Source organism: Alligator sinensis, unplaced genomic scaffold (genome assembly GCF_000455745.1).
Source record: "Alligator sinensis unplaced genomic scaffold, ASM45574v1 scaffold781_1, whole genome shotgun sequence".
Classification (NCBI taxonomy): Eukaryota; Metazoa; Chordata; order Crocodylia; family Alligatoridae; genus Alligator; species Alligator sinensis.
The window spans coordinates 4,939,018-4,965,373 of record NW_005841845.1 but is presented as its reverse complement, the minus strand read 5'-3'; the positions used below and the strand labels follow the sequence as shown (position 1 = coordinate 4,965,373).

The 26,356-nt window shown below is 54.4% G+C and overlaps 1 protein-coding gene across 5 annotated transcripts in view; it reads left to right on the top strand.

The window, feature by feature from the left end:
- The window catches only part of ST3GAL3 (ST3 beta-galactoside alpha-2,3-sialyltransferase 3), a 252,539-nt gene that overhangs the window by 167,633 nt on the left and 58,550 nt on the right, over window positions 1-26,356 (top strand). For all 5 annotated transcript variants that reach the window (XM_006015801.3, XM_025206885.1, XM_006015800.3 and 2 more), the window contains 2 exons: window positions 9,551-9,645; window positions 24,944-25,007. In XM_006015801.3, the coding sequence (XP_006015863.1) occupies window positions 9,551-9,645; window positions 24,944-25,007 (159 nt within the window). The remainder of the gene's footprint in view (window positions 1-9,550; window positions 9,646-24,943; window positions 25,008-26,356) is intronic.

Genomic DNA, 26,356 nt, shown 5'->3' with positions numbered 1-26,356 from the left:
TCTTTCCCTCTGTATGCAGAGGGATTATTCTGTAAACGCCAAAGCACGGGTGTTTACAAGCACCAGCTCGTGACTGCTCGGGTAACAATGAAACGTGCTCAGGAAATTGTCCTTGACCGTGTGATGAGGAGACTCTAGCAGCCCTATGCACCTGCTGACCCCTTCCTCTTTTCCTTCGTTACAAATAGCAATTTCCCTCTTTCCGAGGAATAGTGATCTGGACCAGAATTGGGCTAACTTCCAGCGGGCTGAGGGAACTGAGGGAGCTGCCGACTCCTGGCCGTGCGTGGTGAGGCACGCCAGCATCTCTGCGAGCTGGTCCCCATGCCAGGCAGTGAAGACTGGAGTCTTTTTCAGCCCTTCCCCAAGCCCCTTGTCATTGTACGGGAACCTTTGCAAATTCAGAGCAGTAATCACCTTCTGCTTTTGCTCACCTTCCTCATGTTTCCAAATACCATGAAGCTGTAACCGTATCCCCTTGGCTCCCTTCGCTGTCAGGGGCCTTGAACACCCCACCTGGTTCTGGCAGGAAGAACTACCTGTAATTCAATCCTGCAACTTTGACAGCGGCACATTGAATACACAATATGACACTGAAATAATGCTGGGGGACCAGTTTTCAAACATAATTCTCGCTGTGTCTGGAGCTGTGCCCCCACCCCCCGCCCGCCCGCTTCTTCCTCCGTCGCGGAGGGGCTGAGAACAATGGGGAATTCTGCGGGTCTTGCGTGCTGCAGTCTGCAGGCACCGCGAGGCAGGTCAGGACAAAGTTTCTGCCTTTGCTGAGTTTCCTGGCTTTTGTCAAGCTGAAGCCAAACCCTCCAGTACAACAACCTCTTGTTTATAATAATGTTCCTTTTATTTCTTGTCCTTAAAAATGTTGGAGGCTGTGCAGCAGACAGAGCTGGTGGGCTGGTGGCGGTCTGGGAGGAGTTCATTTTGCAGCTGCGTCTCCAAAAGAGCTTCCATTATCCTGGGTCATTTCTATCATGGGATCACTGCAAGTGACCCCTCAAAGCACTCTGTTAGGCCTGCCTGCACATCAGGACATACCAGTGGCAGTCATTAACCGGTGAGAGCAGGCTGGTAGCTAAGCAGGGGCTTCAATCTCACTAGTCCATGAAGGGTGGGTGCAGGTAAGATTGAACCCCAGCCGTATTCTTCTGACCTGGGCCATAGGCATCTGGAAGCTTCCCCTGTGTCTGGTCTGTTCGCAAAGATGGAGGATGTGTAAGGAGAGGCGTTCTGGCAATGGAGGCGTGGGCTCAGAGTCCCCTAGTTAGCATCTCTCTCGAGGGTCTGGTCCAAGAGGCAGGGCACGCCGTTTCTGACCCACCCCAGGCAACGGCCTGTCCAGCCACTCCTTGCAACCCTTCTGGGAGGGAGATCCTACGACTTCCCCAGGCAGCTCCTGCTGCTCTTACAGTCAGGAAGTTTATCCTGAGATCTTGACTTAAACCTGCGTTGCTGTAGTTTCAACTCCTTGCCCTTTGCAGTAAGAAAGCAGTGTTTCTCTGTCTTCGCTAGGGCAGCCTTTCACACATTTGGAAACTGCAGTCATCTCAGTCCATCTCTTTGCACTTAGCATAACCTCATGTCTTTCTGCTTCCTTTCTAGCCCCTTTATCTTCTTCATCACCTCTCTATGGCTTTTTCTATGTCTTTTCTAGGAAAAGGTGCCACCGTGGTGGTTACCATCTAAGAACAGATTGTTTAAGTCGAGCCCAAAGAGTCTGGCGAGTGATTCTGATGCACGGGTCCAGGTCCCTGCACAGCAGCATTCGCAGTCAAACCAGTTGCCGCAGCTGTGACAAGCGCGACCCTGTGACGAGCTTGTCCCAATGAGCCCGTTCTTTGTCCAGGCCGTAGGCTGGGTCTCCACTTCCCTTCGTGGGTAATCCCCACAAATACTCCCAGCAGGCATGTGTGCTTGCAGGGGAAGGGGGAGACAAAACATGAATATTTAAGCAATGTCTGAATAACGTTACTGTTCCACTTCTGCTTCTGGGTTGCACAGAAACTGCTTCTTGTATGACAAGACCCATCTTAAGTCGGGGGCCTGCAGGCCTGATCTGGCTCCCAGCACCATGTCATCCAGCCTGCGGACCGTGGCCCTGCATGCTAGGTTGGGCACGCAGGCGAAGCAGGGCCAATCCCAGCATGTGGGGGCACCCCAATGCCCCATCATGGCATGCAGGACCAGGCGGAGGCAGCTTGGGGACCCCGGAGCCCAACTGTGGCTCGTGGGGTCTGATCCAGTCTGCGGACTGGCCCCATGCCCCTTATCTGGCCCACAGAGCCGAACAGTTGAGCGCCACCGGTCCGAGTTGTTAGATTGTCTCCTTGTTACACGAATAAATTCTTCTGGTACTAGCCGCAGCCCAGGAAGTTATGTTCTGTATTGGGAGTAACAGAAATCTCTGGGCAGGAGGAGGCAGGTTTCCATCCTGCAACTGCTTTTCTGCCTTGTTTTTTAAAACACCAAACACTGGACAGTGACGTTGGTGCTGAGCAGTCCTGGAGACGCATCAATACACTTGTCTTCATCGCCTCTCTATGGAGGTCTGTGGAGCGCAACCTCTCCTTCCTTCCCTTCCTCGACCTTCCCGGCTGGCAGGAATGTGAGCGTGAACCCATAACTGGGAGAACCTGGAGCGGTCTCCATCTTCTCGGTTATTTGTCCTCCACTAGTTATTTATCTTAGGAGGTTTTTTCCTAATGGTAGGGTTTTGAGGATCTCCTGAATTTCACTTGGAAATCAAGGGAAGTGATCCCTTCTCTCTGTTTGGCAGAGGTGAGGCCTTACCTGGAGCGCTGAGTCCAGTGTCGGGCCCACACTTCAGGAGGGCTGTGGGGAGATTGGAAAGAGTCCACAGAGACCGACAAACCTGCCGGAGGCCTGGGAACCATGACTTCTGACAAAAGGCTGAAAGACCTGACTGTTTAATCTGGAGGAGAGAAGACGGGAGGTGGGTGTTCGATAACAGGCGTCAAATCCCTGAGGGGCGATTTGCAGAGAGGATGGAGAGGGGCTTTTGTCTGTGGCTGTAGGGGACGGGGTCAGGACCAGCGGCCTCGAGCTGCAGCAGGAGAAGCAGGCTGGAGATGAGGAGGGACTTGTGACTGAGGGTGCTCAAGCCTTGGAACAGGCTGCCCAGGGAAGCGGCGCAGGCTCCATCCCTGGATGTGTTCAAGAGCAGGTTGAATAGACGCTTGCTGGGATGGTTCAGCTGGGGGCGATCCTTCCTTGAGCAGAAGGCTGGACTAGGTGTGACCTTGTGAGGTCCCGATGACCCTACAAACCGGTCCATGGCATGAGCGTGACTGTCAACACGCTGGATGGCAGCACTGGAGCCAGCGTCACATCTCTGGGCAAGGGGAGTTCACGAGGTGCGCGTGCTGCCCGTGATGCAGCAGAACTCGGCAAGGTGGGCTGTCTCGGTGGAGAGTGATGGAGTTGGCACTGGTAACCTCAGAGCATCCACTTTGCTAGCCGGGGCTGAAACCTTGCTTTCCCAGGGACCTCTTATCGAAAGCCTCCAAGGAGCAGGAGACTTGTCAGTGGTCTGCACTGGCCCCAGCGGCCGCGGCCAGCCCCGCTCCCAGGGGCATCGCCTGGACTGACCAAGGACCACCGCTGGAGGCTTGGGAAGGTGCACGGCCCTGAAGAAGGGGGTGCTCAGCCTGGTCTCCTGCCCGAGGAGAGGGAGTGTGCTGCTCATAGGATGGGGTTAATCCTTGTAAACACGGCTGCTTAGATAGTTTCAGCTCCCCGGAGCTTGAGGAATCTTCAGGCTCATTTATTTTTGACAGGATTAAAGCTAGCAAGAGTTCAGAAACCAGGAGAACACCGGCTTTCCCCTTCCCCGCACAGTAAAGCCCTGCTGGAGAAGGTGGCGGAGCGAGGGAGGGTGGGGGTCTTGGCCCAGGGTTGATCTCAGTTAATCCGCCTCTTTCTGCTCTGCTAAGCGCTGGTTTCGAGGGAGGTGGTTCCTCTCTGGGGCTGTGCGGACGCCTCGTCAGGAGCTTGTCACGTCGGGGCTGCCCTAGCCAGCTCTCCTCTTGCCCAAAGCTCTAGCTCTGCCATCGTTAAGCGGTGTTTGTCTAAACCTGAAAACAGTCGAGCCTGAGAAAACAGGGGGAGGTAGTTGTCATGCCAGAACAATAAGCTGTCTCTCTGTTTATTTTAGAAATCTGATTTGGGAGGTTATTCACACCCTTTGTAAGCTTTGCAAACTTGACCTGCAGACTGTGTACATTACCCCGGTCCTTCGCTGCCCAGCGCGGGGGTAACTTTGTCGTTTTATTTTTCCCTCCAGTCCCTACTCTACTGACCTGCACCAGCAGAGGAAGCAGCACCGGGTCCGGGCTGGCCTGGAAGGTGGCATGAGACCTCTCAGCAGTGTGCGTGTGTGGAGGAAGCCTGCAGCGTGCTGGAGCTCCGGCGTGTGCGCTGTACTTGGCCGGTCTCGGTCTGCCCGTTTGCTGGATTCTTTTACTTCCTGAAATAGCATCTTCTTTCCTCGTTCACTTCCTCGGGCACTTGCCCACATCCCAGGGCTGGAAATTATTTCCTCTTTCTGTACTTCTGCTCTAGGCTCTTCTGTCCCAGACATTTAGAACAGCTTTTTCCAAGTGTCATCTGCTTAAAAAAGGTGCCAGCTTAAGAGCAGAGGCCAGACTTTGCTGTGACGTTGCCTTCTGAACCCTGCTGATATCAGCAGCGGTGCAGGGAACGAAAGGTCAGGATTTGGTCCAAAATATAGGGAATTAAGAACGATGTCATAGGCCTCGGTCAGCACCTACCATATTTATTCACGTGCATCGTACAACTTGCCCCAAAAACTCAGCCCTCCCAAACTGAGGTGTGTTCCTCTAAGTGGGGAAGCTGATTTTCTTTGCTGGAATAAAAACATGGAGGAGAAGCATGAAGACGCTGTGTTGCAAAATGGCTCCCAGCTCCTCTCTCAGCCAGCAAGCCAGGAGGGTCGACAGCTCACGGTCAAGTGCAGGGGGTAGTATAAATGTGAATAGAGAACTGGCTCAGCCTCTCAAGCAGAGACGTGCCAGGGTCACATCTCTCTCTAATGCAGAACTGAGGTATCTGGGGGGTGGCATTGCCCAAGCAGCACTGCCAGCGTCAGGCAGCCCTGGCACCCGTTTGCTTGCGTGGGCTGCCCCCTATTTAGAGAGGGTTCCTTTGCGAGCACCCGGCACATTGCACCGTACAGATACTTTGCCACTGGCTTCTGGGTAAGGAGCAGAAACTTCAGAGCTGAGAAACATTTCTTCCTGTCTTAGGCAGACAAGGCTCCTTGGGTGAATCTGATATCTTTTATTAGACAAACCCATTTAATTAGACCAACCCTTCTTCCTGTCTTGGCTTTTTTCCTCCCATCTCTCTCCCTGTGGACAAGGGGTGCTTTCCCCTCACGCTTTGGTTTCAAATGCGTCTGCATGCTGTTTCCAAAGCAGGAATACAAACTAAATCCAGCCTTTTCCCCCTGATGCTATGTGTGGTATTAAATACACGCCCATACATTGCCAATGGCCTGAGGCCACCGTGCTCTGTGTTAAAAGACGAATCTGCAATTTTCCCTTTCTTCCTTTTCTGTGGGGAAGTAGAGGTCCTTTGCTGGCATCAGTGGCTTCCTCTCGACACCCACCGGGGCTTGGCCCCTGCAACTGGTTTCCCTAAACGTTGCAAATGTCCCCGGGTCCTTTTCTTGCTTTCTTCTGACCCTACAGGACTAGCACGAGACGTGGGCTGGGCAGAATGAGGAGCTAATGATCTTTAGTAGCAGGAACGGATGGATGCCTGCCTGGCCTTTTAAAACCAGCTGAGCTTCTGATGGGAAAAGCGGCTGCTGCCCGCTTTTGCGGTGACCTTCGCCCCAGGGACGAGTGTGGGACGCAGTTGTGTGTACAGGGTGTGCACCCAGCTCTTAAATCCGCTTGACGGACAGCACCGCTGCAGCCTGTCGTCAGGGGAATAAGTGCCAGTTGGGACGAAGGCCTGGAGCCGCGCTTTTCTCATAGCAAATAGGTCATGGAAATATTCAAGCAGTAAATGTTTCCCCACCCAAAATAATGCGAAAAATGCAATCCGCCTTGCCCGCACCTCACCCCAGCCCGAGTGTCAGAGTTTCCGCTCCGTCCAGCTTGCACTGGGCACGACAGACCCGGGGACTGTTTCTCTGCCGCTGCCCACAGCAGGAAGCCCGGGTGCCGTCCACCTGCGGACCCATGCAAGCCCAGGTGAGAGTTGTCAGGGCACTTCACGCTTCAGCCTCTCTCTCCGCGGGGCTGACGTGTCCCTGCGCCCGGGGCTGTGGGAAGGGAAGCCAGAAGAGCCCTTCTTGCCGGCTCTCTGACAGCTCAGGAGTCCCTGCAGGGGGGTCGAGGAGGATTCGCTCTTTTATCCGATTCAGTAAGCGTCCCTGAGAGGGCCGATGCCACGGGAAAGAGCAGCATTGGTGGGAGCTCTTAGCCTGGCCTGGGATGCTTCGTTACTGCTTAAAGCGAACGCTGGGACGGTAACGGGTTTGGGCAGCATCTTTAATGATAGCAAGTGGCCGAGACATAGCGCTGTGCGGGGCATTGCTTCTGTACTGGCCCACGAGGGAAGAACAGCGCCTGCTCGCTAGCTCCGCTCTGCGCCACGGCTTTCCCTGGACGACTCTGTGCATACGTCCCCCCCCCCAGGCTGCTCTGGCAGCCGCAACCAAAGACGGGGGCTCGGCAGAAAGGAGTGACCGTCCTGCCCAGAGACTGCTGCTTTTGGAGGGTGGGGAAGCATCTCTCTTTCTTTATTGTACAAAAAGGTTTGTGCCGTGGTTGGAAGTGCCCCTCGTGCGCTGCAGCCACGTGGACCCCGAAGGCTCCTGCCTCGTTCCAGACCGACGCAGACTCTCCCAGCCAGCACGGTGGGAGGGCGCCTGCTTTCCAAAGAGCGCTTGTGCCTAGTTCTTTCATCGACCTTATATTTCAAAGCCCAGGGAGCCCTGAGCAGTCCGCCCCTGCAAGGCCTGAGGTAATTTTTCTGGCTGTTGAGTTTTTACAGTACTTCCAGGAAATCCTGGATCGAGTTCTTTGAAAAAGCTCTGGCCTGTGCTTGCCCTAGACTTTCAGCAATCCTGAGCTGGTTAGCAGGCCTCCCCCCCCTTCCCCCAGCACATGCTGTTGGCCCTTTCAGCATCCTCGGCCCTCCTTTCCTCCCAGCGCAGTCACGCAATCCGTGGTGCCCTGCCTTTGTGATTGCTGATTATCTTATTAAAGGCTGCAGGAGTGGGTGTGACTCATTATGCATGGGTGGGTGTGACTCACTCTGCTCTCATAGTTCATTAGATCCTCCGAGCCTCCCTCCCCTCGGGTTTCGGCAAACTCTTTTGCATTTGGCTGGCATCTGCCGTTGCCCCCTACCTTAAATGGTGCGGAGTTTCCTTCTGTCCTGTCCGAACTGGTGCCTGAAAGTGTCCCTGTTGCACATGGGTACATCTTCATCACTGTGACTCCAAACGAGCTGGCATGGGTACTGAAGCAGCCTAGCTCAGCAGCCAGGAGCTCATGCAGGGCTGCAAAACCCACCGGAGAAGCTGGGTAACTGCTCATGCCTGCCGTCAACCTGCCACGAGCTCTTAAGCTGGCACCTTTTTTAATGTTAGCCTGCCATGAGCAATGTGCTGCTGCAGCTGGGCTGCTACCAGCGCTGGAGCCAGCGTGTCCCAAGCTAGTTCCAGTAGGTCTACGTTGTGCTGGAGCCACTCTGCACAATAAACTTTATTCCTCCCTCCTTCGTAAAGGGAGCTTGGTTCTTGGTTTTGCATTAGGAGGGCACTGCTACCATCATGACGTGAAGGCGATCAGATTTGCACCTGCTGGGAAGTGGTCACGGTGCCTTTCAACCCTGCCTTTTCAAGGAGCCAGCCTTTCCAGAGCTGCTCCGGGCGTGTGGACCTTTTCCTTCTGCCTGGTCACTGTCTTCCCCTGAGGCTGCTGATCCTTCCTCTGGAAGGGATCAAACCTCCAAGCGGCCATCGCCTTTTCCTTGCGCGGATGGTACCGAGTTGCACTGTATGCCATGGTTTCCAGCAGTTACGATGGGCAGGCTGTCTGTTTTGTAAGCGGTTCTGGAGTGACTGCACCGTGTGGAATAGCGCCCAGGCCATTTCATGTCAATGAATGGATACTCCTGATTAGAGAAGAAAACAAATGCATCTGCACTGCAGTTTTACTCCCTTAATTGAGTTTCCACACCTTCCTACACCGTGTTTGCTCCCCTGGGCTGTATGGTGTCTCTGGTAGTTGTTGTGTATGTGCCTATACACCACAGTGAGGCGCATCTGCTTTCATCCCCACACACACTGAGTGCGCACAGGCTCGGGTGCTACCACACTACTCCTGCCCATGCACCTGCAGGCACCGTTGCACCCCCCGTGTACACGAGCACATGCCCTCAGCTGTGCATGCACGGAAGCATCTCTGCTTTCAGGAGGCGTGCTCCTGTCTCTGAGCTCACAGCGGCATACCAGACTGACAGTGCTGGCAGGCGGCAGTGTTCCCAGGCAAGCGCTGATAAGGGATGGAAAGCTGCTCTGATTGCAGATGTCCCTGGTCCTGCTGAGCAGCCCCCACCTGCGACTTCATTCCAACGGACACTGTTGGATGGGCAGCGTTGAGCTATGGTCCTTCTACCTCCTGCCCCAGTAGATTCAGCATGTAGGAGCTGCAAGATTAGGATTCAGCGACAGCTGCAGGATTTGTTTGGTGATAGCTTTTCTTGGACCAGCTCTATAGGTGGGAGAGATGCTAGACAAACTTTCAGGTACTTCCTCGAGTCTGGGAAAGAAGCAGATCCAGCCTAAGCTAAAAAGCAGGTACAACTTTTGTTTAACTCCATGATGCAAATGAAAGTAGTCACTTAGAAAAGAGGAAGAGGGCAATGAAAACCTGCGGAGCTAAGGAGGGCAGTAAAAACCTTCTGAAACTAAAGAGAAATTGTCAGAAGTAACTACAAAGCAAGTAAAAGGCGGTTGAAATAGAGGAACTTAATTATGTATAAAAGAAGTCCCTTCAGAAGGAAAGGGGGTTGTTATTACCAGTGAAGTAGAGAGAGGTTAGCCAAGAGCAGGGAAAGGGTTTATGGCTCCTTATAACGAGATGTTTAATACGTGGGGTTTAGCGCTCAGCAAAGCCGGGCGTTTCTCTTCCCCAGTCCGCGGAAGGTTGTGTGGCATTTCCTGGCACCCGTGGGGCAGGAGGCTGGGCCTGCCGTTGCCAGGGGCTGGCACGTCTGTCTGAAGTGATATCTGTGAAGTGAGTTCCAGATTTCCGACGTGCCTCCGAGGTCGCGGTAACACCGCTCCTACGAGCAAGCCGTGTTGATTCTCTGTGGGTGGATTCCGAAGTAGAAAGGAAACCTCATGAGTCAATCTGCTGCTGCGTTCCCCAGGCTGCCATGCGAGCGTGGGATCGGTAGTTCAGCAGTGTCCCCGTCCCTCTGGCAGCAAGTTGTGCCTCGGTTAAGAGTTGTCTCTTGTTCTGTTTTGCAGGTTCTCCAAGCCAGCACCCATGTTCCTGGATGATTCCTTCCGAAAGTGGGCACGGATCAGGGACTTTGTACCTCCCTTCGGAATTAAAGGACAAGGTATGACCAGGAGAGCAGACGTGGTCCTGCAGTTGGGACGTTTGCCCTGCAGTTTTGGTTTCCTTTGTAAGTGCTAGGAGGCTTGTGCTCTGTGCTGTGGTCTCATTCCACGCTGAATGCAGTGTGTGCATCCAGCGCTGTCACCTCTGGAGACTGGTCTCCTAACTGCTGGGCATGGGGAGTGCGGACTAGACTGCAGGGGGATCAGAGGCAGCAGTGCCATTAGGTCCAGGATGCTCTGCTGGGGAGCCTTCACCAGATGCTGCATCCCCAGCAGGGATAGGCTGCAGCTGGCGGGCTGGCAGCGGCAGCAGCGCCCCTTCAGTCCTCACGCTGCTGGGAGGGTGTCGTCTAGCTGACAGCCCCAAGAACAGAGAGCAGCGCTGCTCACTGGTGGATTTGAACCCCATGCGATCAGTTTTTCATTTGCCGTCTCGGCAGGTGGCAGCTCTACTCGTGCTCTGAGGGGCCACAGAAGTACTTCCATAGCTCTCCCACGTGTGGGGAGCCTGAGGCTCTTCAACAGACCAAGGCCCACTCAGATACCACAGGCACGGACTTTGCACAAGGGAGACCCACCTCGTTGGGGCCAACTCCAGTGCCTGGTCCCGGCAGCCGTCTGCATGTGCGGAAAGCGGCAGCTTCTCTGCGAGTCGTGGCAAACTGCTGTAAGGCTGCAAACAGACGTCACCTTTGTGCCTCCATAAACATTTTTATGGCAGCACGGAGCCCGAGCAAACAGACGTCCATGCCCCTTGTTGCACCACAAATGCCCAAAATCAAGGCTATGACAAAAGGTGATAAAAAACGTGTGCTGCTTTTTTGTGACCAATGTCTGCTTGCTTTATGGTGGGAGAGCGTGGGCAGCCCAGAGCTACCTGCACTCTCCAGCCACCCCAGGCAGGTGCTCCCAGGGCTTCAGGGGTCTGATCCTGTGTGTATCAGGAATTCCTCAGCATGAGATTCCCCCCAGTGCACGTATTGCACTGCCATGCCTTGACTCAGGACAACAGGGTGACATCTATGTCACCCAGTGAAGTGGATTAATTAGGCTGGAGAGCATTCTGGCACCACTGATCCCGCTCCAAGGACAACATCTGTTTATAGCCTAAGACTCTGTGTTGTGGCTCAGGCAGGCAGGACTCAATTAAAGCAACCTGAGGCTCTAGGCCAATGGTCCTCAACCTCCTTAGGCTCAAGGCAGCCCTTGGAAAATGCCAGTTCTTAGTTTTCACTCATTTTTTGATGATGGGAAAATGACAGAGCAACTCTTCTGTTGCCAAGAACTCAGCAGGCCAGAGTGCCTTTTACACACTGGATTCCTATTGGAAATCTCTGGGCTTATCTTGTGAAACCTGCCTGCACACCCCGGTGTGCTGACGTTGCGTGGCGCCCCGTGGCACCCTGGAAAGGATCTCCAGGCAGCCCAGGGTGCTGCAGTTACCGGACTGAGAATCACTGCTCTGGGCACATCGCAGCCTGGATCCCCTCTATGGCCCTGCCTGGTTCTTTGTTGGAGTGGTGGTGGCAGGGCTGCATTCGGGGCATCCCACGGCAAGGAGCTATGGTAGCAGCAAGGCAGGGCCTGTTACCTACCCCAGCAGCCAAGGTACAGCTGTTTCCATGAATAGGACAGGAGGTGTCGGTGTGGGTGGCCGGCTGCACTATCCCCCAAAGACACGAGGAGGGCAGCTCCGGTTTCAGGCTCTGGGCAGACTCAGGCAGGCACCGTGCAGCACTGACACAAGGAATCCCATCGTATTTTTCAAGTTTCTTTTTCACAACCATGAGAGCTGGGCACTGACTCCACTCCCACTCCCAGATAAAGCACCTGGTGTAACCACCGGGCTCCAGGACAGGGCTGCCCTGGTCCCAGGACGGTTGTGCCTATGTCTCAGTCCCGTCCGGGAAGTGGATTCTGTCGGCTGAGCGGGGCAGCAGAAAAGAACTCGCTGATTAAAGCCAAGACACCATTGATGAGGCTCTTCTGACTGGTGCTGTAGCCCCTCTCTCCTCGGGCTGGCACATTTCTCTCCTGCAGTGCTGCGTGCTTCTCCCAGCCCTGGGCGCAGGAGAGCTGGAAAGGGCTGCTGGGACCAGCAGTAGAAGCGCTGCCTTGGGCACAAGAGGGAACAAGCCTCTTGCAACAGGTGCGCAGTGTAGTGCAGGCAAGGGCAGGCCTCCTGGCCAGGGTGGAGCAGGGCTTGGGGTGACGTGTGCCTGCAGCCTGGCCCGACAAAAATCCTCTGCGTGAGCTGGATCCACATGGAGAAACTTGCCAGGAAGGGATGACGGCGTGGCCCTGGCAGCCTGCGCGGGGCTTGCTGCCAGCTTGTGTCACCGCCACAGTGTTATGTAAATCTGGTGTTTTATGTTGGATTTCCTCTGTTAAAAGGAGAAATGAGAAATCACCATTATTTAAACGGCTGAGAGCTTGAGCAATGGGACGGAAACAGCTGAATGGATTTTTTTTAATGCCCTCCTGGGACTCAGCTCTGTGCCAAGTTTCAGTCCGGAGCAATTTCTGTGTGTGGGAGGGATGAATTATAAATCGCTGTAGACCAGGGTTTTTAATGGCCGTGCTGACAGGCCGTGCGTTCTAGCGATACGGATGGCGCCCCTCTTCACGTCACACGTCACTTGGAATTCGTGCCTCGGTCTTTTCTCGCCCTCTCAAGGGGCATGTCTTGGATGAATTGAGTGACTTGATGATGGGATCAACACCTCATTAGGGCCTTCAGTCAGAGCCCGTCTAATGGTATCCAAACAGCCGGCCGAGGCAGGCAGCGCGGAGAGAAGTCACAGAGCTTGTGCGAGCTGAAGACAGTCGGAGCTGGGGTGCGTGTGGGAAAAGCCAAGCAGACAGGATGGCCGGGGGAGTCGCGAGGAGACGTGCCTGTGCTGAAACAGATGGGGAGGGTTTCTCAGCCTGTGCGTTAGGATGCCTCTTAACGCTCGTGGTTGAGATCGCCCAACGCACGTCAGGCTGGGGAGAGGATTTGGTGTTTAGAGGCTTTCAGCTCCGGCCCGCTGGTGGTGACGTGCTTTTGCTTATGACTTGTGCGACTAGCATCTGGCCACTGGGAGTCCTGCTGTCTTGTCCTCCCGTTAGGAGCTTCTTTGTGAGGGGACATGGTGGAAGGGGTTCCCTCCGCTTCTAGCTCCTGGAAATGTCTAGCCAACCGGCTACATTTCCATTTCACTGCTTAAAGGTAACGGTGCAATAAGAAATAGTTTCTCAGCATCTTCTTTTGCCTCCCACTGCTGAAGCTGCCATCTCCCAGGGTTTTGCATGTAGATCTTTGAATTGAAGCCTGTAGCGAGCCCCTTTTCACCTGGCTTCTTGCGTTCGTGCATTAGGGTTCCTTTTAGAAAGGATTCAGACTCCGGAGCCTTTCAGGAAAGGAGCAGATCCTGCAGGATGCTGCTGGCAGCGTGTGTTGGGCAGCCTGGAAGGTGCTGCGGACCAGTGATTTTATGTGGCCGGAGGACAAGTGGAGCGAAGCCTTCCTGTGGGCAGCCAGAACTAAACCTCGTCCCCTGCAGCAAAGCCAGGAGTGCCTGAAAGGGATCAGTCAGCAAAACGCGTGCTGGGCAGGGGTGGATCCAGGGGTGGGGGGCAGTGGCATGGCTGCACCCCCTTTCAGGTTGGGACCACACCGTGGGAGCAAGTTCCTAAAGCAGGTGAAAAGATTTCCCTTCCCCTTTGCAATCATAGAAATGCCCCCTCCCCACCCCGTCCCCCATCCCATTCCCACGCCTGCCTTTCTCTGCTGCCCCAAGGGTGGAGTAGGAAGTGGGAGGGAGGGAGTGTTTTCACCTGCTTTAGGACTTTAAAAACTCCCCAGAGGCTCCCGCAGCGTGGTCTGCCCACACGGGACAGAGGCGTCTGGAAGCAGGGCCTGCCGCCAGCCTGAAGTGGGGGGTGCTGCTCCCTCACCCCCTTTCAGAAATCGTGGGTCAGACCCTGGTGCTGGGTATCTTCAGAGGCCTGGGGATGGTCTTGCAACTCCTGTTCAGTCTGATTTCAAGGCCTAAAAAAACCTGGGACTAGCAACTTTGCCCCTGGTTTAGGCTCCTTGTGGTATACAAGACACTTGGCTCTCTTGGTCCATGAAGATGTAGCTCAGGAACTGGGCACCTTAGAGTAGCTGGCCCTGCCCCTTGACACGGCCTTGATGGATAAGAGCTCCTTGTCCCAGTACTGTACTGCTGCTGCCCAGGAGTCAGTTAAGGGGCATATCAGGTGCAAGGGCAAAGCTCATTCCCAGGGCTTATCCACTAGAAGAGGCAAGTCTCATTGCAAAGCCCCAGGCATCCACTTCCACTTGTGGGAAGGGTTTAGCTGGGGACTGACAAGCTTGCTGTAGCTCACACAGACAGCCTGGGTTTCTGTGACCAGGAGAAACAGGCCTTCTCCTGGAGCAGGACAGTCAGGGGGTGTTCATCTGGAGAAGTCCCCAGTTAATCCCTGATTAAAGCTGGCGATTCCCAAGAAACGCCGCACTCGGTGGGATCCCATCAGCGATGGCCCTGATCTTGCCCAGGTCTGTTTCCAGGCCCTTTTGGGGACCTGGAATTCTACATGGGACTGGCCAAGCTTGCATGTTTTCCACCTTTGCATACAAATTATTTTGAAGGGGGACCGTCTAGGACCTGGCACCCTTGCGTATCATGGAGCATCCAGTACTTGGAAGAAATTAGAGTATCATCAAAATACACCATGACCAACTGATCTGAAGCGTCCCTGAAAATGCCATTTGCAAAGAGTTGGAAGGTGCTCGTGGCACTGGAGAGGTCAAACAGCACGACAGTCCTTTCAGAAGTCCACGTTGCTTGCAGAAGGCTGTCTTCTATTCACCGCTCCTCGGATATGATCCAGGTGGTAGACCACACAAAGATTCAATTTGTCGTGCATGCTCTTTCCAGCAGCTCTCTATTAAAGAGCTGCAGGTACCAGATCCAGGTTGTGGTTTTGTTCCACGTCCTGTATCTGCATGCAGCTGTGGGGAGCCATCTCTGTCAGGGTGAACAGGAGAGGAGATGATGCCAGTGAGGCGGAGGGATGGAAGGAGCTTTTTGCCAGGTTTCCCAGACGTTGTCCTTAAAACCCGTGGTTCAAAGTCCAAGAGTGAGCCCAGCTGCCTGAGCAGGGAGTGGCAGCTCCAGGGTGCAAATCTGTCAGGCAGCCGTAGGGACAAAGAATCATAGCATCGCAGAAATGAAGAGCGGGAAGGGACCTCGAAAGATCATCGAGTCCAACCCCCTGCTCTGGGCAGGAATACTGCTGAGATCAAGTGATCCCAGCAAGGTGTCTGCCCAGTCTCCTCCTGAAGACTTCCAAGGTTGGGGACTGCACCACCTCCTTGGGACGTCCATTCCAGCTGCGGGTCACCCTTACCGTGAAGAAGTTCTTCCTTACACCCGACCTGAAACCATCCTCTGACAGATTATGACCATTTTCTTTGTCCTCCCCTGGGGCACCCCAGTGAGCAGTTTTTCTCCCGATATTCACCCTGACATACTTATAAACAGCCACCAAATCCTCCCTCAGTCTTCTCTTCCCCAGGCTGAACAGCCCCAGATCCCTTAGTCTTTCCTTGTAAGGTTTTTCCTCCAGGCCCTTAATCAAAGGGACCATCCTTCTTCCTTTTTGCTAAGTACTTCTGCAAGGTCCTGGCACTTGGGCAGAATTGAGTGCCCGCCTCGGGGCTCCCTGGAGCAGCTGCTGCGAAGGTGCAGTCATGAGTGTACAGTGCTATCCGATAAGCGGGGGTTTGGGCGTGACCAGTAAATCACGATTGCTGGTGGGAAGCCAACTCGACCAAAGGTTATCTAGTGACTTCCAGCAAGTGGCTGGGTCATGCGGGGTGAGCCAGGGACTGCCTCGCACAGCAGCGAAGTATTGAACACCAGCTCGGGCTAAACGTCAGGATTTCCCATTGAGACTGAATCCAAACCTGGAGCGGTGCTGTTGTGTGCATCGCTGGCTCCCGCAGAAGTGAGGAGCCATCGGCGGGTTCCGCCAGGGAGGGAGGAGGCTCACACTGACCTGAGATGATATTTGCTTTCACACAAAGGGGTGGAGCTGAGTGACAGATGGACCCGTGGTCTGACCCGACATGGCATCTCTTGTTCTGATGTCCGCCCCATCTGGCAGCGCTCGTCTGTCGGAGGTGAGCGTGCGGCAGCATCCAGGGGCCTCTGGAGTTTCTCCCAGGAGTGCCCTGCTGCATGGCCGTGATTCCCAACCAGGGTGCTGTGGCACCCTGCAGTGCCTTGAGATCCTTTCAAGGGTGCCACAGGGTGCCGCGCAGTCTTAGCACTGTTAGGTGTGCAAACATGATTCACCCAGAGATTTCAAACAGGAATCCAGTGTTAAAAGCATTCTGGTCTGTTGGGGTCTTCGGAGTGCTTTGCAGCAGAACAATTGCTCCATTATTTTTCTGGGGTGTATTTGGTACCCGTGTTGGTCTAAGACAGAAAGAAATGCACAGCAAAGAGCACCTCACAAAGACACTCTCATGGACCCAGAGGGACAGATTTCCAGCTTCAGCTCCCTCTGTACAAAAATCATAGAATCCTAGAAGTCGGGTCGGAAGGGACCTTGCAGATCTTCAAGTCCGACCCCCTGCCTGGGCAGGAGGAAAACCGGGCTCAGATGACCCCAACCAGGTAGGCATCAAACCACTTAAAGCCCCCCAGGGTAGGAGCCAGCACCACTTCCCTTGGAAGTCGGTTCCAGATCCTAGCCGCCCTGACAGTGAAGTAGTTCTTACGGCTGTCTAATCTGAACCTGCTCTCCAACAACTTGTGGCTGTTATTCCTTGTTATCCCGGGGGGCGCTAGGGGAAACAAGGTCTCTCCCAAACCCTTCTGGTCCCCCCTAGTGAGTTTATAGACGGTCACCAGGTCCCCCCTCAGCCTTCTCTTGTGGAGGCTGAACAGGTTCAGGTCCCGCAGTCTCTCACTGTAGGGTCTGCCCTGCTGTCCCCGGATCATGCGGGTGGCCTCCTCTGGACCCTCTCAATGTTGTCCACATCCCTCTTGAAGTGGGGTGCCCAGAACTGGACGCAGTACTCCAGCTGTGGCCTGACCAGTGTCGCGTAGAGGGGGAGGATCACCTCCTTGGCCCTACTTGAGATGCACCTGTGGATGCACGATAAGGTCCGGTTAGCCCTGCCGACCGTGACCTCGCATTGTCGGCCCATGTTCATCTTGGAGTCAATGATGACACCAAGATCCCTTTCTGCCTCCGTGCTCTCAAGAAGGGAGTTTCCCATCTTGTAAGTGTGCTGCTGGTTACTACTGCCCAAGTGCAGCACCCTGCACTTGTCCGTATTGAAACGCATCCTGTTTTTGTTAGCCCACCCCTGCAACCTATCCAGGTCTTGCTGCAGTCTTTCCCTCCATGCTAACGTGCCCACCTCACCCCAAATTTTGGTATCATCAGCAAATTTGAACAGGTTGCTTTTCACCCCGTCGTCCAAATCGCTGATAAAGATGTTGAACAGCACGGGCCCAAGGACCGAGTCTTGGGAGACTCCACTGCCCACTTCCCCCAGGTCGAATATGACCCGTCCACCACCACCCTCTGAGTACGACCCTTCAGCCAATTTGCAATCCACCGGACCTTGTAGGCATCGATGCCACAGTCGCCTAGTTTTTTAATGAGGATGGGGTGGTCGATCGTGTCAAAGGCCTTGCTGAAGTCCAGAAAGACTACATCCACGGCGACACCTGCATCCAATGCTTTTGTGATAAAATGAAGTTTATTTCCTACATATGGGGACTTTTTGCCATCTTTAACTTGCCCTGAACCTGATGAAGGGCGTGTGAGCCCAAAAGCTTGCAGAAAAAGATTTTTTTTGCAATTTCTCCCTTGGTCTAATAAAAAGTGTCATTTCTGAAACAAGAGTTCTAGATTTTTTGCATTTCCATTATTTTTCTGTAGCTAAAAAACAAGTGCAAACTAAGAACTGGCATTTTTTCAGGGGGCCGCCAGTCTGTGGAGGGTCACTATGAGGCCCTAAAGATCGAGAATCACTAAGTTATGGGCTGGATTCACTAGTGACCAAAACGCAAACAGTGCTTCTAGTCTCCGCACAGTGGCTGGAAGCAGAAAGACCAGCCAGCAAGGTCATAGGAATCCCTGCCTATTTTTGGAAATCTCAATCAATAGGATTTGTCACTAGACGCAGCTTAGGGAGCATCAGTGCTGCTAAGCAGGGAGGTGCAGTCAGGGCCTGGCTGTGATGCCTCTGAGCGAGGAAGGAGGCATTGCCAGAGCTCTGCTGGACAGCAGCGTGCGCCGTGCCAGATGCTTCTTGCTTACAAACCAACCAAACCAAGCCTCCACCCAGGGAAGCAGCAATTGTGCTGATAATTGCAGCTTTTCAATGATCTATTGTTGCTCCCAGAGGGCCTGCCTTGTGGCAGTGAGTCTGCTTGCCTTTGGAGGTGATATCTGTGCCAGGGGGCGTGACTGTCCTGACACTCAGAACTGGCACCCAGCTCGGGGCTCTAGAAAGCACCAGTTTTTCCCCCAGCTGCATTAAGGGCCTCTTTGAGACATGTTGGTTTTGTGTAGTGTGAAAGCGTCCCAGAAACGGGGACTCTGTTCCCGCATGACACAGGAGGGATGTCTGGAGTTGGCCACATGTCCCGTGGCAAAGAAGCCAAGGCTTTGCTGGGACACCTGCACTAATTGCCACCTCGTGCCGCAGTTAATTGTTCTCATCCGTGGCTTCCTCTGTAAGTTTTCCTTCCAGTGTCAGTGCCTCGGGGAAGGGCCCCGGGTTCAGAGCTTTCTAGCCACTTTTAGGTGCCCGCAGTTCCCTGGAGCAGAAGATGGTGTAGTCTTGGTGAAAGTAGAGCAGTCCAGGGCCTGCTAAAGCTGACACATCAGAGCCCCTTCAGAGGTCCCTTTCCCCTTTCCCCTTTCTTCTCCTCCCCTCCTCCTCTCCTTCCTTCCCCATGCATTCCTCCAGTTGCAGAGCGTCTCGCCTCCACATCTGGCTTCCTGGCATGAAGAATATTTTTATCTCTGATAAAACACAGATACGCTTAGACATCACAACTGCAATTTGCAGTGGACCACTGTACTCATTTCTCCTTTTATAGCTCTTTCTAGATCTCTTCTCCCAGCCTTTGTCTCCGCAGAAGCCACGTTGTTGCACACAGGAATCTCACCTGGCTTTTGGTCTGGCCTGCTAGATCAGATCACCTTGCTGTCTTTGCCCTGTGACGGGCAGGCTGCTGCATTGCTGCCTGTTCCCAACAGCATGTGGGCCCTGCCTCGCCCCCCATAGCAAGCAAGAAGTGCAGGGGTGGGATATCCTTAGCTCTGTTTAAAAAGGACTCAAAAGGGCAAATCTGGTAACTTTTTCTTCTTCTCTGATGATTGGTTGGGGCAGACTTCTGCACGAGTTCAAAAACCAGACGTCTGCTTTGAACCAGAGCTGCGCGCGGCTGTGCTGCGAGGAGGGTGCCTGGCAGGGGAGCTCGATGCCGTGAGCGCTCTTAGCCATTTTAGCATCGAGACGTGCCGGCGAGCCCTGGAAGAGCAGCAGGAAGTGGCACAGCAGTGACCCTGATGGGCGAGAACTTCTCCACTTTCTGAGGGCCCATTTCTGGAGCTCCTGGGTCAGAAACCGCCCTCCGTAAACGTTGACATCCCCGTGAAGTTCTTTGTTCGTCCATGCAAATAGCATGGGTAGCAATGCCAGCAGGCAGACCAGGGTGGCTTCTCTTAGTGGGGGCATTGCCTGCTCATTTCCTTGCTGTTTGCTTCTAGTTTTTACCCAGAATTGGCTGATTTCAAGGTCAGCCCAAAGTCAAGATGCACTTGGGGCCCAGAAAGCCATGCCGTGCTGCCCTGCCTTCGAATGCTCCCGTATTCTGGAGACAAACGGGGCAGAATATATTGCGGCACCTGAGGTTCTTGGCTAATATACCGCAGTGTAGCCAATGCCTCCTCCAGATGAGGGGAAGACGTGTTCAAAGCGTTCCTCTGCTTATGCAGCAGGACGAGTGTGCATGGCGATCGATTGACACAGGAGCAGGGCCCTTCCCCAGCATCTGCTGTCTGTGTGAGAAGTGACAGGAAGGGGCAACAGCAAACCAGGGCATGGGCTTAGAAGTCATGTCCTGGGTGATTTGCTTTTCTGTCTGTTCAGGCTTATGAACATGAGCCTGCAATGCAATGCTGCGGCTAGTAAAGCGACCAAAACGCTGGCTTGCATCCATAGATGCTTCTCAAGCAAATCCCGGGACGTCATTCTCCCCTTGTACTCGGCCTTAGTGAGGCCGCAGCTGGAGTACTGTGTCCAGTTTTGGGCTCCACAATTCAAAAAGGATGTGGAGAAGCTTGAGAGAGTCCAGAGAAGAGCCACGCGCATGATCAGAGGTCAGGGAAGCAGACCCTACGATGACAGGCTGAGAGCCCTGGGGCTCTTTAGCCTGGAAAAGCGCAGGCTCAGGGGTGATCTGATGGCCACCTATAAGTTTATCAGGGGTGACCACCAGGATCTGGGGGAACGTCTGTTCACCAGAGCGCCCCGAGGGATGACGAGGTCGAATGGTCACAAACTACTACAAGATCATTTCAGGCTGGACATAAGGAAGAATATCTTTACTGTCCGAGCCCCCAAGGTCTGGAACAGCCTGCCACCGGAGGTGGTTCAAGCGCCTTCATTGAACACCTTCAAGAGCAAACTGGATGCTTATCTTGCTGGGATCCTATGACCCCAGCTGACTTCCTGCCCTTCGGGCAGGGGGCTGGACTCGATGATCTTCCCAGGTCCCTTCCAGCCCTGATGTCTATGAAATCTGATGTACCCCTCCCCTGCTAGGTAGGGAGCAGGGGCTGGAGGTTAGTGGTTTGATCTGTTTGTTCCTGTTGCTGTTAATTTGGCGCTGGGTCAGAACACAGACAGAGGAGGAAGAATTAGGATGAGGTTTTCGAAGCGAGGGTACAGGGCTTCTGGCTTCTCTTCCTGCCTCTGCCACCAAGGCCCCTGGTCAGTCTCTGTTCTTTCAGTCTCAATATCGACCCCTGTGAGAGTGGAGGAAGTCACTCACCTGCCTTGTGGCAAGCGGTTGTGAGTCTGAACTCACGGGTGTCTGTCCAGCTCGTTGCGGTCTGCCTGGGGCCATGACTACTGCATCTCTGCAGGGCTTGGACCAGGTGACCTTGAGGTCCCTTCTGGCCCTAAGGCTCTGCGCTCGGAAGGGTCTGTATAAAAGCCACACATTTTTAGGATTGTGGTGTGTGATACCTGATGCTTTGGCTGGAGATAGCCAGCGTTTCGGGTGCTGTGCAGGGAGGAGTGCCGGGCTTGAATGCTCGTGCTGGTAAAACACGCAGCATGCCGGCAGTGCCTCACCGAGCACCAGCTGCAGGCTGGCAGTGCTTGCTCAAAACACCCTGCCCTCGAAACCCTCGTGTGGGCTTTCCTGACTCAGGCAGGCGGCTCCTCATACCGCCGGGGTGGGTGACAGAAGGGGAAACACTGAGCCGTCCTCAGGGAAGAGCGCTGTCTGCCTTCGCTCCAGGGAGACGCTCACAGACTCCACGCCTCATCCGCACGGCAGGCCTCGGAGTCCCGACAGCTCTGAGAGACCAAGGATCTGCGCTTCTCTGAAACTGGTGCCTGCGGGAAGGGTGCACGTCTGATCTGAGTCTGCGTATCTGAAGACAGGATTTCCCTTGGGCATTTCGCTTGCCAGTGGGGCGCAACACTCGATGCATCCTGTTCTGCGTGGGGCTCTACAGTTGCAATGGAGACCTTCCATGCTGGGATGAGAGAGCCTCGGGCGTACCTTGGAAATACAGGTAGCTTGCTGAGCCCTGTGCCTGCACCTCCAGAGAGCTGCCGTGGTCCAGCCAGCGAGTCACTGAATCGTTTGTCTCCTTTCCGAACAGAAGAGCTCTCGTGGCTCCGTGTTGGGGAGGGCAGTGGCTGCCAGTGAGGTGTGTGGGGGGGGGTCTCATCTCAACCCAGCAGTGTCAGAGGGAAGTGCGGGGTCAGGACTCATAAACAAATGCAGCTGGTTCAGGGACGGTCCCTGCGTTTCCTCCCCTCGCTCCCGGGTGTCACGCAGCAGCTCTGCGCCTCCGGGCAGCGAGGAGCAAAGGCGCTTCGCCAGCATCCTCGGAAAATGAGTCAGAGGCTGTCCAGCAAACCAGGCCACTCCAGTGGGTTTTCATGTGACAGGAACCAAAAAAAAAACCAAAACCAAGAGCAGTGGCTGTTTTCCGAGGTGGTGTCTGGGGCACGCAGCATCACACCGGTGCACTTGGCAGTCGGGCATTCGAAGAGCCCAAGCTCTTCTTATCGGTAACGTGCTCGTGAGCTCCACGATCAGCCGCACAAATGGCTGTTGCTCTGTTCATGCCATCTAAATCTAATTGGCATCTGAGGGCAGGCCAGGGCTTCCCTCTCAGGCCTCGCTACTGCAAAGCAAGAAGAACAAGCCCAGAGAACACACAGGAGAAGATGCAGCATGCGAATAGCCCAGGTCACAGGGCGAGCATCAAAACGGTCTCTCCAGGGGCTGCTTGATGGGTGCGAGGCAAGCTGGTTGCGCTGAGCGAGTTTCCCGGCAGGAGCCCACATGCTTTTCAGGAATACCAGAACAGCCAGCACCAGCTGGGCCGTTTTTGGCAGGCCAGGAGGGTCAGGGCCTGAGTGGGTTTTGGAGCATGAACTCCCCTTTTATCCAGGTGGGCCGAAGGAGAGGACAGTAGGCAGGATAAGAGGGTGGGCAGTGGCACCGCCCGTGTTGTGCCAGTCATGTGGATTTGGGGAGCTGAGTCGGGAAGATGGGGATGGGCACCAAATGCATTGGAGCAGCAGGCATGTGGAGCAGCACTAGCATGGACAGGCGGAGAGCACAGCTCGGACGCTAACTAGAGCAGCTCAGTGCGAGCATGGAAGTAGTTTGTCCTTCATAGAGTGGTCCCTCCCGTCGGGAAGACCCTCAGGTTGGCGTTTCCGTCCTGGGCCATAAAGCTGCCTTCCCTGTCGCTTGGGAAGCTCTGGGATGCTGTGTGCTGGGCAGAGCAGTGCCGGGTGTCCAGCAGAGCATCCCTCCTGGCCAGCCTTGGTTGCCGGCGGTAGCATCCCACCATCATCTTTTATTTTATTTCCTTCTTTGGATCATCCCTTCAGGAGTTTCAGCATCTAATCTTGGTTCCCGAGCTGGGTTCCTGATGCCCACTTACTTCTCCTGAGTGCCTGAGCTGGCCCGGTCCCGAGCCTCTGCCAAAGGCAGGGTGCTGAGTTTTAGGGAGAGAGAAGGAAAATGGGGGATTATTGGACCACGAGAGTCAGAAATATGTTTCAGCATGGTGTGGAGGTGCCCAGCACTCCTGAGTAAAACTGATCCAAGAAAAGGATGGGGGAGTTGGGTGGATCTGCAGTCCGAGACGCTGGCAGCGAACTCCGCAGTCCTCGAGAGACAGCCCTTTGCTTTCTTTTCTGGGAAGCTGCGTGGGAATCGCAGCCACTGTTACAGAAGCTTTCCATGCAATTTCAAAGTATGAGCGATGCCAAGTGGGGCCCTGTGGCGCGGTGCTGGCTGGGGTCACCGTAACCCAGTGCTGCCGCAGGGAGGAGTGCCTGGGACCCGCGCCGGTGCTGGAGAGGTCGTCTGTGGGCAGCTGCTGAGACCGGGGCAGCGGGAATCCTTCTGAGGAAGCAGAGGGCAGTGAAAAGGGATGTTCCAGTGGGAAAATCAGCTCGTTTGCTATTTAAAGGAGAAAAAACAAAACAAGGCAATAGCTTAGCTTCAGCTCCTTCCTTCCTCCAGGCTGCCCAATGCCCACAGTAAATTTCCAGCGTGCCCTGGCAGTGCAGGGCCTGGGTGGATCCGCTGCTTCCACTGATGCCTTGTTCTGAGAAGCCCAGACCTGTGACGGCGCCGGTACCCCGCGGCCACCGCTGCCACTGCCACTCGCCAGCCAGGGACCTGTTTGTTACCCACGAATGCAGGTCCTCGTGTTTGCGGCATGGCATTTGTAGGAGAGGATTTTCTGCTTGAATCACTCTAACCTCAAGCCAGCCAGCCAGCCCAGTGACCTGCGCCCAGCTGGCCACTCCAGCTTGTTCCTCCGTTATCGTTGCAAGCAGTGAATTGCCGCTGTCATCAGGAGAGATGAGAGACAAGCTTTTGGGCACAGAGCGTCCTTCCTCTGGTCCCGGCTGTGCAGGGGCACCTTGGAAAACTGAGAAACCGCTCTCTTCACCCAGCCTGCTCCCAAAGGGATCCCCTCGGCTAGGACAGCTTACACCCCTCGCTGAGAGATGGGCCAGCATCTCTCCCAGCGTGTGCAGTTGGTCTGGTAAAACGGCGTTTCTCAACCTGTGGATCTTGACCCAAAAGTCACAAGAATATACGAAAGGGTCACAAACAGACTTTAAAAATATTTCAAAAATCTTTTAAAATTGATTCTCTTTTAAAGGAGAAAAACGTGGAAAACTGAGTTTTCCCTTGCAGGCTGGCAGAGCTCCACCAGCTCTGCCAGCTGGTGGGTAAGCCACTTTATCCCAGGACAAAGTGGAGTTGTACAGGTATCCGTTGTCCTGTGGGATAGATGCTACAAGTTTCCCAGGTAAGAGGTAGTAACAACTGGGCCCAGGATATCGGAAAATACATCTGTAAGGTTATCCCAAGATTGTATCATTGAATCAGTGGCAGAAAAGTGGTACTGTATTCAGCTGCTCACTAAACCCTGTTTAGAAAGGGGATGTGTACACACACCAGGCCCAAAATATCTTTGTTCCAGGACCAGCAGAGGCACCACTTCCCCAGGGGTGCTCGTTAGACACGTTTCTGTCGAACCAGCTAATCTGCTTTAAAGTTCCCAGCTCTGTCTCTCTGTAATAAACCTTCTTCCACCGTTTGTGGACTGAATTCAGAGGCAAGTCTGCATTGGCATAAGTCAAATCTTCCAGCCCCTGTAGTAAGGCTCAAGATGAACAGCAACAATTAACCTGTAACTGGCACATCACCTCTGGCTTTCGGACAGAATCTGCCGGGATTCGAGCTGCTATTCATAGAAATATTCATATATAACATTGCATGGAGGGTCTGGGGTACCAGCAGTTACATGGCCTTGTAACTCCTGATCATTGGAAGTGGGCTGTCTTTGCTCCGAAAGTGCACATCCTCTCACCCCTCCGTGTGAGTTGCACTGTATTAGCCTCCCAGATTTACACGCCGTCCTCGTTAGAGGGGAGAGCTCGTCTGAAGCAGGATGACCTTCCTAACACCTCCTCTCCTTTCTCCCCAGATAATCTGATCAAAGCCATCCTGGCAGCAACCAAAGATTACCGCCTAACTCCAGCCCTTGACAGGTAAGACGAGATCTTTTGGGAGCAGAGGGAGCTAATAGCCACAGCTCCTCACATTTCCAGAACGAGCCCTCAGGGGCCTGCCTCAGTGGGCTGGGAGCATGGGATGGGGTTGTTGTCCCAGCGAGCCTGCTAGCACTGGAAACTGGTTAGGTCGCACCCTCAGGAGCCAACATTTACATTTAGACTCATCCTGCTCTATCGCTGCAAAATGTGTGGCGCTGCGCACCGCTGCCAGCTTGTCAAACAAGCGACTGACTGGGATTCAGCAAGCACTGTAACCCGTTGCCCCTCCTCCCGTCCCTCCACCAGCAGACTCAGACCAGGGTGTTCAGACAGAGAGGAGGAGCCAGCTTGTCCAACCAAATCTCACTAATGCCTCGCGCTTCCAGCTGGGATGTGACTGGGACCCTCAGAGGGGCCTGGGGGTTTGGGCTGCCATGCTGCAGGGTGTGCGCTCAGAATGAGCTCCTTTCTGCTCCCCTGTCCCAGCACAGAGCTCCCTGCAGAAAATCCCCGGCAGTCCCTACAGATTCCTCCCCACAGCTGCTCCTGGACTGGGAGAGGGGGCTTGCAGGTTGCCCTCGCACCCTCCATCAGGAGACGGAGCCTGATGCTTCCCTCCTACTGAAACGCTGGAGAGGGCGTGGGAGAGAGCCTAAACGGGCTTTTGAGGCCTGAAGAAAAATGCCTGGAGCTCAGTCTCATAGCTGAACAGGCAGAATTGGGAGTGGGTGATTTTATTATGGTGTATAAGTGCCTTTGGTGAGGGGGGAAGCAATCCTGGTGAGCTGCTGGACCTCCCAGGAGAACTGGTGAGTCTTTGTTATGCTTCCATATCAAGCCTGGATGGGTTTCTGAGAGATGCTTTAGCTGACGACGATACAGGGGTAGCCAGGGAAGATATAATAGTATGTGATAGACGGCAGGTTGGACTTGATGATCTAATGGTCTCTTCTCCCCTAAACACTGCGAAATCTATTGATCGTTCTCCGTGCTACTGCTGGTGGTAGGGACAGGGCTCCAGGCTCGCTCTTCTGCTTGGGTGCTGCTGCTCCCTGCAGGAAGGAGATCAGAGTAATGCAGGGGGCTGTGGGAAGGAAAAGAGGGGGTCAGCGTTGTGAGGGGGTGCATGGTGTCAGCCCTGCCCCATCGCTTCCACATCCAGGCTCTGGCTCCATGGCAGCCCTGCATTTGTGCCCAGCAACTCGTCCATTTGTGGGGAGCATGATGGTGCTGCTTTGGCCAGGGCATAGATGCAGCCTCTGAGGATCCGCAAGGAGCAGGGAAGAGAGGAGTGGGCCACGTGCCTGGGAACGCTAAAATAAAGCAGTGGGAGGGAGGTAAAATCC